This window comes from Daktulosphaira vitifoliae, unplaced genomic scaffold (genome assembly GCF_025091365.1).
Source record: "Daktulosphaira vitifoliae isolate Bord-2020 unplaced genomic scaffold, ASM2509136v1 Scaffold_2, whole genome shotgun sequence".
In the NCBI taxonomy this organism is placed as follows: Eukaryota; Metazoa; Arthropoda; class Insecta; order Hemiptera; family Phylloxeridae; genus Daktulosphaira; species Daktulosphaira vitifoliae.
The window spans coordinates 37,786,045-37,802,899 of NW_026099573.1; the positions used below are offsets into that span (position 1 = coordinate 37,786,045).

The 16,855-nt window shown below is 26.8% G+C and overlaps 2 protein-coding genes and 1 long non-coding RNA gene across 4 annotated transcripts in view; 1 reads left to right on the forward strand and 2 right to left on the reverse strand.

The window, feature by feature from the left end:
* Window positions 1-16,855, reverse strand: part of LOC126898670 (uncharacterized) — a 97,221-nt gene that overhangs the window by 13,764 nt on the left and 66,602 nt on the right. The window lies entirely within an intron of this gene.
* Window positions 863-5,164, forward strand: LOC126898621 (zinc finger MYM-type protein 1-like). The gene is made up of 2 exons (XM_050672867.1): window positions 863-1,342; window positions 2,342-5,164. Exon 2 carries the CDS (start codon window positions 2,375-2,377, stop codon window positions 4,955-4,957), a length of 2,583 nt encoding a protein of 860 aa, XP_050528824.1. The 5' UTR covers window positions 863-1,342; window positions 2,342-2,374; the 3' UTR covers window positions 4,958-5,164.
* On the reverse strand, window positions 5,429-11,304 carry LOC126898653 (uncharacterized). 2 transcript variants are annotated; one of them, XM_050672915.1, is made up of 4 exons: window positions 11,049-11,304; window positions 10,826-10,966; window positions 5,675-6,142; window positions 5,429-5,603 (listed from the first exon to the last, which is right to left on the reverse strand). In XM_050672915.1, exons 3-4 carry the CDS (start codon window positions 6,132-6,134, stop codon window positions 5,551-5,553), a joined length of 513 nt encoding a protein of 170 aa, XP_050528872.1. In that variant the 5' UTR covers window positions 6,135-6,142; window positions 10,826-10,966; window positions 11,049-11,304; the 3' UTR covers window positions 5,429-5,550. The 2 variants fall into 2 exon arrangements, 1 of the variants encoding a protein (XP_050528872.1); XR_007702333.1 differs by lacking the exons at window positions 5,429-5,603; window positions 5,675-6,142 and adding an exon at window positions 6,306-8,544 and having other exon boundaries at window positions 11,049-11,264.

Genomic DNA, 16,855 nt, shown 5'->3' on the forward strand with positions numbered 1-16,855 from the left:
ACTTTATCATGGGAAAAAAAATTTCGGACTTTATTTTATCTTCACGGTGAAAATGGCAACCGAATGCTATTTTTGTGTGAAAATTTTCGATTTTGTATTTTACATTTTTAACTTTATTATGCTATAAGTTTATGAAAAAAGTATGGATCAATACAATTTTTTCATGAGATGTAATATTTATATACATTTTCATTCGACATACTGTTTTTTTAAATCGAACCATTTCCCTACATACAAAGGGGGTTTAAATCTAAAAAATGCATATAGAAAGTATGACTTTTTCAACTTAAATTTTGAAAGTGTTCCGGAAAGTCTGACACTTTTATATATATCTTAAATTAAAGCTAATGTAATATACTTTATTATGGAAAAAAAATAATTTCAAACATTTATTTAGAATAGTAATGTTAGTTTAAAAAACGTTCTACGTTGAATTTACTATGTAGATTGTAGTGGCAGCACTGATATATTTTTAAGTACTGTAACTTTAATTATGTGCTTGCTNTGTGGCAGCACTGATATTTTTTTAAGTACTGTAAATTTAATTATGTGCTTACTGTCTTTTAATAAATTAAATAACACGAGTTTAATTAAAAAACTAAATGAATTCAAGAAAAATTGAAACGAAGAAAATTCTAATTTATTGAAAATTAATAATTAATGCGTAATTTTATTGAAAATACATTAATGCAATTAAATATTGCAGATAAAAACAAGTTTTTGATGAACTAAAAAAAAAAAAAACACATCATGGTAAAATTAACACCTTCTCAGCTTCGCATCGAAGGTAAAATTAAGTTGACTCTCTTGTAAGGTTATGAATAATCGGATAAGTACATGATAATTAATAAATCAAGCAGAGGCGGAACTACATATGTGTAAAGGCGGGATTTTCCGCGGGCCTCGTTGTTAAAGGGGCCTCATAGCGAAATTTTTAATTATTTATCTTATTTAATAAAAAAATTAGTTCATTGTATTAATCATAGAAATATTAGATGCAATGCATTTTGTAACATTTCAAGTAAACAAAAACATGAGATATTGAAATATTATTATTCTAATATTCACCACGAAAACGAACCGATAAGGGTATAGACTATAGTATATTTTTAAACGTGTTTTGTGTTGTGTATATGCGTTATCTGATGTCAATACGAGAATTATTTATAAAAATATATTTTCTTATCGCTGTTAGGCGGCGATGCGTTACTCGAAATGTATTTTACTTGTTCAGTGGCGGAACTACGTTAACTTTGGTGATTATAAATTATCATTTTTAAGACGATCCTATTATTCGGCGACAGAGAAAATCAACGTCTTAGACGTCATTTGTAGTACTTAGGTAAATACTAAAATTAAACAATCTGATATTAAAACTAATGACTGAATATATTTTTTTACGTACTTACCGACAAGGTATAACATGTAATTATTTAAGTTTAAACATAGTATTAGTAGGTATAAAATAGTATCGTTATTTGTTTTTAATTTAATCTAATACATCATAAAACATTATAAAGTAGACTTAAGATTTAATCTAAAGAACTGATGTTATTATTGTCTATGTAATTTTTAATTTTTTAACCCGTCGTTGGTAAACTTATGTTACGGATCACGATTGCTAAACTGTGAGCACCGCGCTCACACGTTACTTTTTCCTTTATTATTAATTACTCGATCAACTCAAAAAATTGAATCATACATAGAAAAGTATCATTTTGCTCACTACCAATTGGTAAAATATTTTTTGTAAAATACTAGTATTTTTATTATTTATGCGACTGGTATTGTGAGTACCAGGCGCAGGTTCAGAAATGTCACTGCCCGATTCATTTTCAAAAAATTGGACGGGGTCAACACTTGGGTTGACATAAGTCTTCTAAAAACTGTTCTACAGTCTTCTCCAACAAAGATTAAACTTTATTGGCCATTATTTTGAAAAAAAATAAACGTAAGCAATTCAAAAAATATGAAATTGATAAACTGTGAAAGCGACGCTCACTTTATCGGTACAGTTAACTTTGCACACTGAAAACTTGAGGAAATACAGATAGCGGCTTTTTTTTTTTGTAATTATTGGTAAGCTTTTATTTGAAGGTAATAAGAGAATCAAGCAAAATAACAAACATTTATGTGACTGACGTTTAAAATGCTATTTGTGTGAGCGCCGCGCTCACATGTTTACCAATGACGGGTTAATTATTTTCAACATAATATTTGAAATTTCAATATTAAATTTATTCTGATATTTCATTTAAAATTCTAATTGCTTATACAAATAATATTAATAATAATATAAAATATAGAAAGAAAACGTATTGTTCTTGTGTTATAATTTTAGTGCACAACTTGACTTTGAGAATTTCGTTTTATAATGAATGGTCCGAATAAAAAAAGATTTGAGAGTGGAGCGAGTAAACGAAAACGTAAAGCAGAAGAAGAGCAAAAGATTAAATTGTTGCCGTCTGTTTCAAAGTACTTTATCAAAAATTCGGAAATTGAACCATCTTTTTCTACAAACTCTTTTTCAGCCAATGTAACACAAAATATGCCATCAAGTCCCTTACCTTCTTCTTCAGTCACCACTATTGCACATGAAACATCATCTAGTTTCTCACCTTTATCGACCAACGAATTTTTAGGTAAAATACCATCCAGCTCTTCATCTTCGTCCCCAAGTAACAATATATCAGATTTAAATTTTTTTACTAAGCTTCTGATGTTACCAAACCCTACTGATATTGGTCATTTTAGCCATCTAAATCAGTTGCCTGACGCAGCAAAAAAATTTATTGTTGAATATGGACCATGCCAACCTAAAGGACCATTCTATAGATATTCAGATAATCGTGTATCTAATTTATCGTTCAATGAGAAATATTATTATTCTGGGTCATCAATGTCTGGTGGAAAGACAATTAGACTATGGTTGAGTTATTCGATTATTCGTCAAGTTGCATATTGCCAGCCATGTACTCTGTTCGGGAATAGATTAAAAAATAAACAAACGTCATGGATTGACGGATTTGATGACTGGGATCACATAACGATTGCTATGAACCGTCATGAAAGTTCTACATTTCATCTTGTGTCATGTAAAGCTTATAATATGTATCATAAAAATTTAAGTATAGACTGTCAAATAAAAAAGCAAGACGCTTCTGAATCTGAATATTGGACCGCAGTTTTGACACGTATAATAGATATATCGATCACATTAGGTGGCCAAAATTTGTCTTTCAGAGGCCATAGAGAAGATGCTAACTTCAAAAATAATGGAAATTTTATGGCTTTAATAAGACTTCTAGCCAAATATGATCCAATATTGGCAACACTTCTAGAGAAGCCAAAGGGAAGCATAAAATATCTTAGCCACCAAATTCAAAATCAAATAATTGCATTAATAGAAAGTGAAATAAAGAAAAATATAATATCTGATGTTACCTCCGCGCCATTTTTTTCCTTAATTCTAGATTCAACACAAGATATAAGCAAGGTTGACCAAGTTTCTACGATATATCGGTATGTACATATAGAAAAAGATGAACTTGGAATTCCTAAAAGTATTGAAATAAAAGAAGATTTCATAGGTTTTTCTGAAGCAGAAGGAAGTACAGGTGAAGCAATAGAAGAACAAACAGTTAAAACATTTAAAGATAATGGTCTTGATATTGGTAAATTTAGAGGAATTGGATTAGACGGAGCAGCAAGTATGAGTGGTAAACATAATGGCTTGCAGGCTCGACTTCGGAAACGACAGAAAAAAGCAAAATATGTTCATTGTGCATCGCATAATTTAAATTTGGTGATAAACGATTCTGTGAAAGATATTACGGAAATCAGACAATTTTTTGAGATGTTAGAAACTCTATATACTTTTTTCGGAAACAGTATACTTCGATGGGCAAAATTGAAAAAAGAAAGCTGTGAAATTTCTAGATCACTCAAAAGGCTGTGCCCAACACGATGGTCGTCTAGAACTGATTGTTTGATATCACTCAACCATATGTACCCAGATGTTATGAAAGTTTTAAACAACATTACGTTGACCGGGCGTAATAAGGATGAACAAAACAATGCCTCCACACTCAAAAAATATTTCGAAAGTTATGAAACAATTATTTTAATTCTATTGATGTATAAAATATTGTCAAAAATTAATTTAGCATCTAAAATACTTCAATCGCCTGGAGCTGATATTGGCAAAGCTGTTGATTTGATAAAAAGCACATTGGAAAATATGGGGAAAATTCGCGATAACTTTAACATTTTAATAGAAGAAGCTAATTCTAAAGCATTACAATGGAATGTAACGCCCGAGTTTTCTTGCATACGAACGAGAAAAGTAAAAAAATTTTATGGTGAGCTATGTCAAGATAAACGTCTTTCAGAAGGAAACCATTATTTTAAAACTCAAGTTTTATATCGATGTATTGATACTGTTGTTACACAATTGAAAACAAGATTTGTAGGCCTTAGTGAAATAAATGATTTATTTAGTTGTATTTTACGACCAACTGTAATATCTGATGAAGAGATCGGTAAGAGTGCAAAAAAGTTGGCAGAGGCATTTGAGGACTTTAATCCAGCAGAACTTACAACACAAATCGAATCATTTAAATTTCTGTTTGCTTCTGAGCTTAAATCTTGTCGCAGCGTTTTTGATATGACTAAATTACTAATAATTGATAATAATAATTTAATTACTAGTTTCCCAGATTTGTTAACAGCATTTTATTTGTTCCTTACATTACCGGTTACTGTGGCAAGCGCAGAGAGGACATTCTCAAAACTTAAATTAATAAAGAATTATCTCAGGAGCACCATGTGCCAAACACGGCTCAGTGGCCTTGCAATGATTTCAATTGAAAATGAACGGGCTAAAAAATTGAATTTGTCGTCATTAGTTAAGTTATTTTCTCAAGATCGTAGCAGAAAAAAAAGTTTTCAAGTATAAGTATATTCATATTTGTAATTTTTTAATTCAATTTATAATTCAATAAGTTCTTAATAAACTATACAGTATACATAATTTAATTACATAATTATATACACATTTTTAAATGTGTATAAACTAAAATCCCTATGTCAGCTGAATTTGGTTACAGATATAATAGGGCCTCCGAAAAATTGTATTCACGGGCCTCAGTAAACGTAGTTCCGCCACTGAAATCAAGTAACAAATAATACTGTAAGACAAAATAAAATATTTGTCTTCTATGTGCAAATGGCTGTCGTTGTTAAGAAACATGTAATTTTTGTATTAAAATTTTCCATTTTCTTTGTTAAACTTTAAATTACTATAACTTTTTGAAAGATAACTGGTTCAATAAAATTTATTTTTCATAAATAAGTTATGATTAAACCCTTTCAACCAACATAATTTTAAATACTAAATTATTAATTATCAATTTTGTATAAAATTCATATTAAATACTATTAGTGTTTTTGTTATATAATAGAAATATTTACTTAGTTATACTATAAATGAGATTAATTAATTAACATAAATGTAAAACAAAATACATTTTTTTACAACATTTAATAAGTTTATATTCGTATTGGCATTGGAGGATCTTCACTTATTGTTTTAAATTCCAATTCTAGATTCAAAAAAAAAAAATGTATAAGACTTTAAATTAATATTTCGATTAATATTTTTTATTTCAAATACCGAGTTCAATAGGCTCATCTGGTATTGGTAAAAACGTTTCTTCAGTAATTGGATCAAACATAAATCCCAGTTGAAAATACTTTTCTATAATTTCTGTCTTGATATAAACTTCAATTTTTTTGGTTAAGAATTTGAAAAATACTAATTTTAGTCCCTGATCAATAATAGTTTTATATTCTTGAGCCCATTTATTCCATAAATAATTTGTATTATATGGTACAAATTCACAATATTTGTTAGTATCATATTGTAATTCTGTTATTATTCTCTTAGAAAATAAATATACAGTTTCAAATTTCGGATAGTTTGTAGATCTATCATCACTTGGATCATTCAATTCGTCAAAAATATTTCCTATTTTTTCCAATAAAATACTCATAATGTAGATTTGGCGATTTATCTTAAAAGTCGCCAATGGTATATGATGTAATATATCTAAAGCTTCCATGGCGCCTTGCATCAATTTTGCTATAGGAACAATTAATATGGCTATTATGTTTATAAGTTCTTTAATATAAATACATCCATTTAATAAATCTTTTTTTATTTTATTTTCTTTTTTACAAATTTGTTGCCATTTGATAATCACTGAGAAAATATTAATTGAAACTTTTGCATATGTGCAACCAAGATATACAGTCAAGGCTCGAATCTTTTGCTTACCTTTATCAGTCGGTGTAGGTGTTTCAATCAGACTTTTAAGATAATGTGTTTCATTACGATATTTTATAGAGCTTATATCATTTAAATTTTTCCATCCCGGATACTTTAGTAAATTATCTAATTGATGAATTATATGTTTTGGAGTCTTATATGCTTTTGAGTATAAAATCACATAAAATAATAAAAGTATAAATTTGAAAAGTTTTAAGGAAAACATTTTTAAAATAATTAATAATATTTATCGCTGAAATTTTTGAAACAAAATATTATTTAATGAAATGTCGAAAGACACGTATTAATTGTGTTTTACATTTAGAAATAATAAGACTAAAATTTTTTAATATAACAGCTGTGGTAATTATATAAAAACTGTTGTCTCATAGACTTTCCGCATTTGACACAAAAGAATGTTCGAAGAGCTTAATTAAATAAATTAATTGAATGAAAAATAACTTTTTGCTTGGATGCGTAACTTAGAAGGAATAAATTTCCCTAAATGTGAGAACTTGAGTTTCTTAATAAAACTCTAAAAAGCTTTTGTCTAAATATATAGCTTACAAACCATACTAAGCGAAATCTCGAATTGGCATATAATAGTTAGTTGTTTATAATTTATATGTTTTTAATCTTGTTCTTCCTGTCACCTAAAACGTCATCTGCTGTTGGTAACGTTGAAATCATATGCAGTTGTACATCTATTTTTGTTTTACATGTAATATCAATGAATTAATTGTTCACTGTAATAATGTTTTGTAAATAAAACTTCCTTCGTATAACTTTTTGTATTTGTTATTTCATTAATTTATTAGTAAAGTAACTATCTCGAGTACCTTAAATTATATGAAAATAACTCAATTCTGTATTTTTATTTCGATATTTTACAAACAAACCAAATTTTGTGTAAATGAGTTCATAATTAAATTAATTTTAGTAGCTAATTTACTGAAATATGCAAAAACTCTCGAAATTTAAAAAAAATGTTTTGGCAGTATAAAACTTTAAGTATAAGTGTATTTTTTTCCAAATTATGTATTATGATTATACAAAAATGATAACTAAAAAATTTGTTTCTGTTCATATTTTAATAGTGGTCACAGAGTCGCATTTAAAGAGAGATTAGATTCTAGTGACAAAAATTGCAGTTTAAGGGCATTTTAAACAGTATTGGTAAAAATTTTAGAATTGAAACAAATATCGGAGCATAGACTGGAGATTTAAATAATAATATATAAATATAATAACACTTAAACCACAAATCATAAATTAAAAATTGTCCAATTTAGAATATAAGAGAAATATGTTACATATATTTTAATTAGCATGTAAAATGTAATATTTCAATATATACTGGATTTAAGACGTGGGTGCTGCTTATTTTGTTTTTAGGCAATTGTTATTCGGCCTCACTCTTCTTCTCACTAAGATATAAAGGCCTCTTTATCAGTATTATATTTAACTTTTCAGATTACAAATTTATAGTCTCAAGTTAGAATGTTAGTTATTCCTTATCATTTACTAAATTATCATATTGAATGAAATATTTAAGATGTAAATTATAAACTTTAGTTTTTAATTAAAAATCAATAACACCAGTGAAAAAAAAGTCCAAAATAAATAAATGTATAATGAGGATATTATTTACAAAATATACGATAACAACAATAAAGAATGTATTACGAATATTAGGTGACAACGAAAACAAGTGGGAATATGATTTTGATGCCGCCGACAGTAAAACGTCATCAATAGGTGACAAGATGAATAAGATTAAAAACATAGAATTTTATAAACAACTAATTTATGCCTATTCGAGACTTCGCTTAGTATAGTTTGTAAGCTGGTGCTAGGTAAGCGTGTTGTATGCTGGAGCAGAGTATGGGGCTGGATTGTATGCTGGAGCACTGTATGGGGCCTTGTATCCTCCACCGATTTTCTTGACTTCAGCGTTAAAACCGTTGAAGTCATCGGCGGTGTATTCGGGTGGAACCGCCAGGTTCGATCGAGCTGTACGATTCCTTGACGTATCCTTTTCCGTCGGAGTATTCTTGTTGGCTCTTGATGTTGTAGGTGTATTGATCGTTGACGCTGTGTTCGAAGTTACGTGGTGCTGAGTGGTGCGATGGTTCTGGACCGTAAGCCTTTGGCGAAGTTTGTCAAATGTTTCATCCCTCCCAAGTCGAAACGTACTGTCTCACGACCACTGGTGTCTGTACAAAACCGGTTAATATAATGCACATTGAATATTTTGCATTGTTATATAATTTCGTAAACGTATTCTCTAATAAACGGACATGGACTTAAACAGTTATCCTATTCCTTGTTTGGTTACAACAGCGACTTTAAGTTAAATGCACCACACCCTTTGCGCGTTGCATATTTTTTTTTTTTGTTACTCGAAAAATATAGAACGTTTACTATTTTATTGATTTATAAGTTCTTGATTAAGATAACGAATTAAATACGCATAATTGAAACAATTTATTATAGCTTTGGTGATAAATTGAGAAGGAAATTTTTTTTTATCATAATGTGTGTTTTTTTTTATTTAAGTATTTTTGTCTGTACCTGTACATACTTATCTACTTTTGGATCGTTCAATGATCAATAATAAAAGATTACAGACCGTAGCTAGTTGCAAACATTATACCTAATAATTAAAAACACTGTTTTCGTTTTCTGCAAATGGAAATCTCCACAATAAAAAATACTATAGTTGAATTTGGTAATTTTTACTATATTTTTGACTTTATATTAGTATAAAAACTTAACTTTATCTACTTACCTTTTAAATTTGTACCGGAAATTTTTCATTCTTTAAACATATATTAAATAACAGCTTATGTCGTCTATTCAAAGTTAAAATAAAAAAAAAATGGTAACAGATTGAGGTCATCACATACCGAGGACAAGTATAGATGATATCTAACAATGATTGAAATCACTATCTTAAGAAATGATTCGATACAAATCTGTAGAAAATGTTTGATTTTAAGAAATTAGTGGATTATTTCATTAATTATTTCCATTTTTCAACTTAAGTATTTTTTTTATATATTGTGAATAAAGTGTTCTATAAGAATTTTTAAATCATCAGTATTAAAAATATAGCTTTTCTAAAATAATTTTTGCTCTGATTTCAATTAAAGCATTTATTTAATGCCTAAGAGCTGGATAGAAATGATTATTATAATTTTTATTTAGAAACGTTTTTACCAATACCAGATGAGCCTATTGAACTCGATATTTGAAATAAAAAATATTAATCAAAATATTAATTTAAAGTCTTATACATTTTTTTTTTTTGAATCTAGAATTGGAATTTAAAACAATAGATGAAGATTCTCCAACGACAATACGAAAAGAAACTCTTTAAATGTTTTAATAAAATTAATTTTGTTCTACATTTAAGTTTTATAATTAATTACATTTCAGTATTTACTAAGTAAATACTTCAATTATTACTAAAACATAAAGATAAATGATGAACCACACAATTATTTATTGGTTATACACATGGAAATATTTAATATAACATTGATATTAACAATTACAAAAATTTTAATTAAATACTAGAAGTGATGCGCGGGTGCATTTATCGCCAAACATTTTTCGGCTATACTCTTTTTTTTCACCTAGGTATAACAACTTAAATAACTTTTGATGTGTGAATCACAACAGTGATGTAATTGAAATACCTATCATAAGTAAATCTTCGGGGCAAATTAATAAATAATGTTAAATTTTTAGAAGGTGTAGTTGTTAAATTTAGAAAGCAACATAAAAAAAAATTATGATTTATAGGTATATTACATGAATAAATACTTATTATAGTGACTAAATTTAATATGAAATTGATAACTAGTAATTTAGTATTGTAATATTACGGAAAAATTATTCTTTCTATATTAGCCACTCGATTTATTATTTAAATAAATAAAGTTGTTATCCTTTATGAGGTATAATAATGAAATAGAAAATTGAAAATTTTAACACAAAAATGTCATGTTTTTTAACAACGGCGCTATTTTCACATAGAAGATAAGTTGTCAAAACAAATTTTTTTTAATTTCTAGTACATAATATAGCCTTTATATTAACATATGTTTGAAGATAGGAGTATTTCCAGTACTCCAATATAGTGGACAGGCAAAGGGTCAGATTAAAAAAAAAATTATACAAAATTAAGGAAAATATCTAAAATATTTATTTAAAAAAAAACGATTATGTTTGAATCATTTTTAAAAAGTTATCGCAGTTTTAAGAATAAAATTTTAATAAAAGTCCAAATTTACCAATTTTAAAAATCAAATATTTTTGTTGATTTCTCCCATTTAAAGGAAACAAGAGAATTTCTTCAATTTTAAAAAGCAAATCAACTAGATACGATTTGTGATCTTTTGACGTATTGATGAAAGAAATCGATCCGGCGAGTGCTTAGAAAATGTGGTGAATGTTATAAAAAAATGCACATCTTAGTAAAATTAATACCTTCTTATTTTCATATCAAAGCTAATTATCTATTAAAATATGTTTGATGCCGTTTAAAAAAATTAAGTTGACTCCATTGTATGGTATAAATGATAAATCGGATAAGTACTTGATAATTGATAAATCAAGTAATAAATTATACTGAAAAACAAAATAAAATAATAATAATTTAAAATTATTATTATTTTAGAAGAATATTAGTGGTCAAAGATAAATTTATTACCCTGTATAATCTTTAAAAGGGGTTGAGAAAACCGCGACAAAGGATCATGCTAAAGTAGTCGAACAATATTGCCTGTTTCCATTCTCTACTGTAATAAATCCCACTTGAATCGAAGAGCAAACACATCATTTCACAAAATACAGGTATCTACTTAGAGACCCAAAAGTCTTTACAAAATAATACTTAATATTTTTATTTTCGGTCAGGTGGCCAATAGAAAAAAAAAAGTAGGCGTCTATTTTATCACGGTCACTTCCCCCACTTATTTGTTATTTCAAAAATCTTAACTAAAACACTGCGTAATATCTCTAGTCTCCGAGCGTTTTGGTTTTAATGTGAAAACAAGAGAATCAAGTATTTATTATAATATTTCATTATAAGATATGATATCAAAAATATTAAGGAATCAATTTAGATTCCTTTATTAATATTTCTAATGACCTTTATGGTCCACTGTTTTGTCGACAAGGTTAAAGTGACTGAAATCTTACTAGTAAGAGGTGTAGAAATTAAAGAATAATCTCAAGCTGCAACCAGAATATATCAGAAGTGATCTTTATGAAACAACCAAAACAATTGGATTCTTAGTGTTCTGTATTGATTCTTTATGACCTTAAAATGCAGTCAACAAAATCAGTTTCGGCAAAACCAGAATTTATTTCTTTTTCCTTAAAAAGTACTCATTTTTCTTTAACAAAGGCCAATTAAAATATACAAGTTCAATGATTTAAGTAAAATTCAAGTTATTAAAATCTAAATTAATTATTTCGAAATTGAAATGTTCTACTAAAATAAAAAGTCATTAAAAAAATATATATATACTATTTAAAGCATCAAAACAAGTTTTAAAGGTAGTTTTATTTCATCACTTTAATGTAGAAAAATCTATTGTATAGTCAATGTGTTTTTTTATGCATACACAATTATATATCATGTGCAAAATATAACTACTGTACATTATGAGCCGCATTCAAGCAAAGGACATGTGATTTTAATTTTCCAGGTGTTCCGAGGATAGGAAGGACCGACCTCTGTCAGATGAGTGAGTGCAGGTATTTCCAGTTTCCCCAAACGACCCTTTGTGCTGTATGCATTTTGAACACCTGGTAGTTGGTACGCGCGCAGTATGAGGGATTTGAACCTATCTTGAGTATATTATAGACCACTTCGTGACTCACCCTAATTTTTAATTCTAACAATTTTTTATTACAATAAGTGCGATTTCACCTATTCCTCGGACAAAGGTTCCACGTACACGCATAAAATCCCGTGTTTACATTTTGTTTAAAAGTAGCAGTAAAAAATTGAGGCTCAGTTATGATTACACACTTGTGATTTATTTATAAAACAGTTAATCGATTTTTTAATTAAATAGCTTAGAGGAAAAATATGCACCATTCAAATTTATAAATCTCTATTAGTGGCCCAATGAAGGGGGACCCCGGGCATAGGCCTTCCATGGTCATAAAATTATAGTAGAGGGGTGAATTTTTTTACTTCTCTACGTTCTAAAAGCTATGTAGACCTCTTATACAAAATTTCTAATTACGATAATGATCCCTACTATATAAATTATAACCTTATTGGCAGATAGCTATCTGTAGTGCACTAATAATGTACTTTAAAGGCACTCTCGTTAAAGCTTAATTTGTTTAAGTAAATTTGCAGATTACTGTCTTAATTCATTTGACAGTAAAATAAATTACTCATTAAACAATGTGTGCTAGGTTTTAAAAATTCTTCAAATTTAATTTATAGACTACACTTACAGATGACAAAAAATAGTATTGTTCTATTCAAGTTCTGTGTTCTAATTAATATATATGTTCGCTCTTTATAATTATAATTTATAATTGTTATTAAAAAAAATGTAATAAAATTTTTATTTGCGGCTATTAATAATTAAATAAAAGCACCGGAAATCACTAGTAAAACAGAGTGTGGAATTTTCGTGAATACTTAATGGCTAAACATTAAACTCATATTATATGCGTGGATAGAATATTGTTTTTTTCAGTCACAAAATAATGCCTAACATAAACATAAGTAAAAATGAAACCAATTGAAATGGTACGTTTCCTATTTTTTGTGTCACGCGTATTGTTGTATTTAATTACTATGGAACTCATTTAGCATAACTTCCACGCTGAAATTACCGAATAAATTGAAAACTATATTAACTATTGATTATAAAGTATGTATTGTACTATCAGTACATCAATTACAATTGTTACATTAGTATTATATACGTCATAATATAAGACAGATTTCAATAAATATTTCCTCTTTTTTATTTTATTTTTAAGTTTCAAGATAAAACCTTTAATGGAGGAATTTAAAATAAAAGTACCTCAATTTTTAATTAAAAAAATTGGAAATTAAACAAAATAATTTATTTAGGTTTTTTTTATGAGTTTTGTTATATGACAACTATTCCATTTAATTTACATTGGCAATTTTTTATAGAAAATAATTTAAAATAATTTTTTGAAGTGCATTTTAACTATTCTATTTAATATACTCAGATATTTGGCAAATTGTAGTTAGTTACAATACATACAACGAACTCTACGTGACTTAAATAAAAGCTAAACATTATTGTTAAATATTTGATTGTCTAACCTTCTATAACTTTAAATTTTATTATAAGGACTGTTTGGAAATTGAAATACAAAATGTTAAACTCTTTGTCTCTTGAATAAATTAATATCCTGTGAAAAAACTCTATGTATGAACAATTAATGGTTTACTATGCATTTAGTGTTTAATCATTAAAGTTTACCCCATGAGTCATTATAAGAAACAATAATCTTTAAGTAGATTCCGTTAAAGTCCGTCGATTTTCAGAAAGTCTGTTCTAGAAAATAATATATTACATAATGTAAAGGTAACATACTATTCAAGATTTAGAAAAAATTAAATAAAAAATTTGCTGAAGTTAAACGAAAAATATTTTTATATTGTACTCATTTTTCAATTATTATGAACTCCAAACAATTAAATACTCATTAAGCAAACATGTGACCTAGGTGTAATGACAACAGAATTTTTGGAAAGGTTAATTTAATTTTTGACTTTTTCCTGTAAAAAAAAAAAAAGAAGAGAAGTTTTGAGAGCTAAAGAATAAATTAGAATTGTTAAATCTCCAAGTCTCTTTTATTGGCTTTTTTATCATCAATATAATATCTGGTATTATATCTAAAGTAACACAATGAATAAGCCATAACCTTATTATTGATAGAGTTAAGATTTTGGAAATTTTAGTACCAATAATTCAAATATGTTATGGAAGGGGAAGTTGTCTTGCTATAATATTCAATATGACTACGACCGCTTGAACATCTGGATAACTCGATAGTACCCAAAATCAACTGCGCAGTTAGGTTTATTTCTTCTGAATATCTGTGTTTTAATAGATCTCAAACTCAAGAAAAAAATCTGAAAATTGTTATTAAACAAATTTATAATTTTACCAGTTTATCAACATTCATATTAAATGAAAGAATGGTTTGCTTAATTCTTCTATTGCTGTGATATAAAAAAGACTTTTACTATAAAGATAATAATATTTCTACCCACACGCACTCTTGTGTGATAATTTGGATGAAGATGACGGATCATATTCGCTGCCCTTTCTAGGTAGTTTGACGACCAAGTAATGTGGGCATGTTTCCTTTGTGATATTTTTTCAAGGGATGCAAGTATTTACCAGCGAGTTCTTTGTTTCTAATGCACTACTCAATTTGTAGAAAATTCCTGAATGTTCCTCTTAAATATAATTCCTACTATAAAACATTGAGAGCATGTTGTTTTTCTCTACAATATTTTAAAGTATTGTTATTCTAATTTATATTTATCCTCTATATATAATACAGTTAAAAACAACAGTAGAAGAATATGAATAGTTAAAGAGTTTGAATAATTAATTGTGGGTAAATAAATCAGAAGTTTTGAGAAATTAGATGAAAAATATCTATAAAAGTAACTATCCATGTTTACAGTATTTTATTAATAATGTTATAGTAAATATGATTCATATATTGATCAGTGGCGCATTTAGGGGTATACAAAGTAGAATAATGTCTTGGATGACTTTTTTTTAGTATTAAGAGTTAATAGGTAATTTTATTTGAAGATTTTTTATACGCAGATTCTCTCAAATAAATAATCTAAAATAGTAAGAAAACACAATGAATATAATCCATGTACATATAAAAATTGTCTTTAAAAATTCCAATGTTTTTGAAAATTTTAAATCAATATATTTTAATGGAAAATTAGAATATAATTAAAAAAATTAATAAGAAATGATAAGCAAATATTGTTGGTTACCAAATGATTGAAGGAGGTAGAATAATTTACCTTAGGTGTACCAAAAGATAAGTACATCACTGATATAAACTGTCTAATAAAAAATTGCAACGCCTAATAGATAGAGAGTATAAATTATTTTGAGCTCTAATTTATTCTTCAATTTTTATGTTATATTTATTCTTACACTATTTACACAATAATACACAGAAATCTTAAAACTAAAAGCCGTGAAACATATTTGATAAGTCTAATGTAATATGTGTAGTTATAATAATAGTAAAACGTCAATAAGTATGTGATAAATGGAATCAATCAATTTTTTTTTAATCGCCTGTCCTTGATAAAAATGTAGAATGTTGCCAAAATCATATCAATTTGAACAAAAAGATAATATAATTTACAAATAAATGCGCAAGAATGTTCAATCATTATGTTGAAGAATTAATAATTAAATCCATAAATAACTTTTAATCGACTAATATTTTACTCATTATATAGGTGTTCAGTAAGTAAGTAAACGGATTTATTTTGTTCTTATTCTTCGTAATAATTTACCTATTTCTTGACTTACTGGACACTCTTTATAATTACATGATAGTCTATTTAATGTGCTGTTTTGTCATAACTATATAGAATGCATGTATTTAATCTATCTTTTTAATTAAACTTAAGAATCACTTTGTCATAGACATAAATAGTATTTCATAATTTTTTTAAAATTATGAAATCATAAATTTTAACTTAAGGAAAATTTTTAATCGTATTAAAGATTTTGAAATTGTCATAAGTCTTGACCTATTAACCTTATTATCATGCAATCAATAATTGATCAATATATCAAATATAAAAAAACAACGATATTACTAACTTAAATTAAACTTTGAACCAAACTGAAATGATTTTTTTCATTGAAAATTCGTCCAAATTATATATCTGTTAAACAATATATTTTTTCGGTTTCAATCTAAATGGTCCCTCCTTTAAATTACATTATTTGATTAAAATTATGATAGGTATATAAGAACAACATTGAATATTGCGATTTATTCACATTTATATTGAATTTATTAACTTAATGGATTTTTTATAAATTTAAATAAACTTGCATTTTATACCTTGCACTTTACACTAAAAAGGATTGTCTATTGTAAAATTAACTAATAAATCATTACAGCTTTTGTAAAGATATATTATTTATTTTTCTTTTGGATCAAATCAACATTTATAGTTTAATATTAGGAAAAGTTAAGATAAATATAATAGTTATAGTTTTATAAAAAGTTAATTATATTTTATAAACTAAAAAACATATATTTACCATCGATCAGTTTACTCTAGCCTAATCAACTGCTATGATATCTGTGAGATTTGAGTTTTAAAATTGGTTATGTAATAAAATAAATAATTCTATATATTATCCAATATTATACTAATTAATTCAAAAATTTTTTAAAATAAATTTCTGTAACATAAAATATTTTTAACTCAATAAA

What these genes read in the sequence shown, in the direction of transcription:
- LOC126898621 (XM_050672867.1), top strand. Translation starts at nt 2,375, where the DNA reads ATGAATGGTCCGAATAAAAAAAGATTTGAGAGTGGAGCGAGTAAACGA.
- LOC126898653 (XM_050672915.1), bottom strand. Translation starts at nt 6,134, where the DNA reads ATGCAAGGCGCCATGGAAGCTTTAGATATATTACATCATATACCATTG. An exon ending in AGATGAGCCTATTGAACTCG is followed by an intron (nt 5,604 to 5,674) that starts GTATTTGAAATA and finishes TTTTGAATCTAG; the next exon opens with AATTGGAATTTAAAACAATA.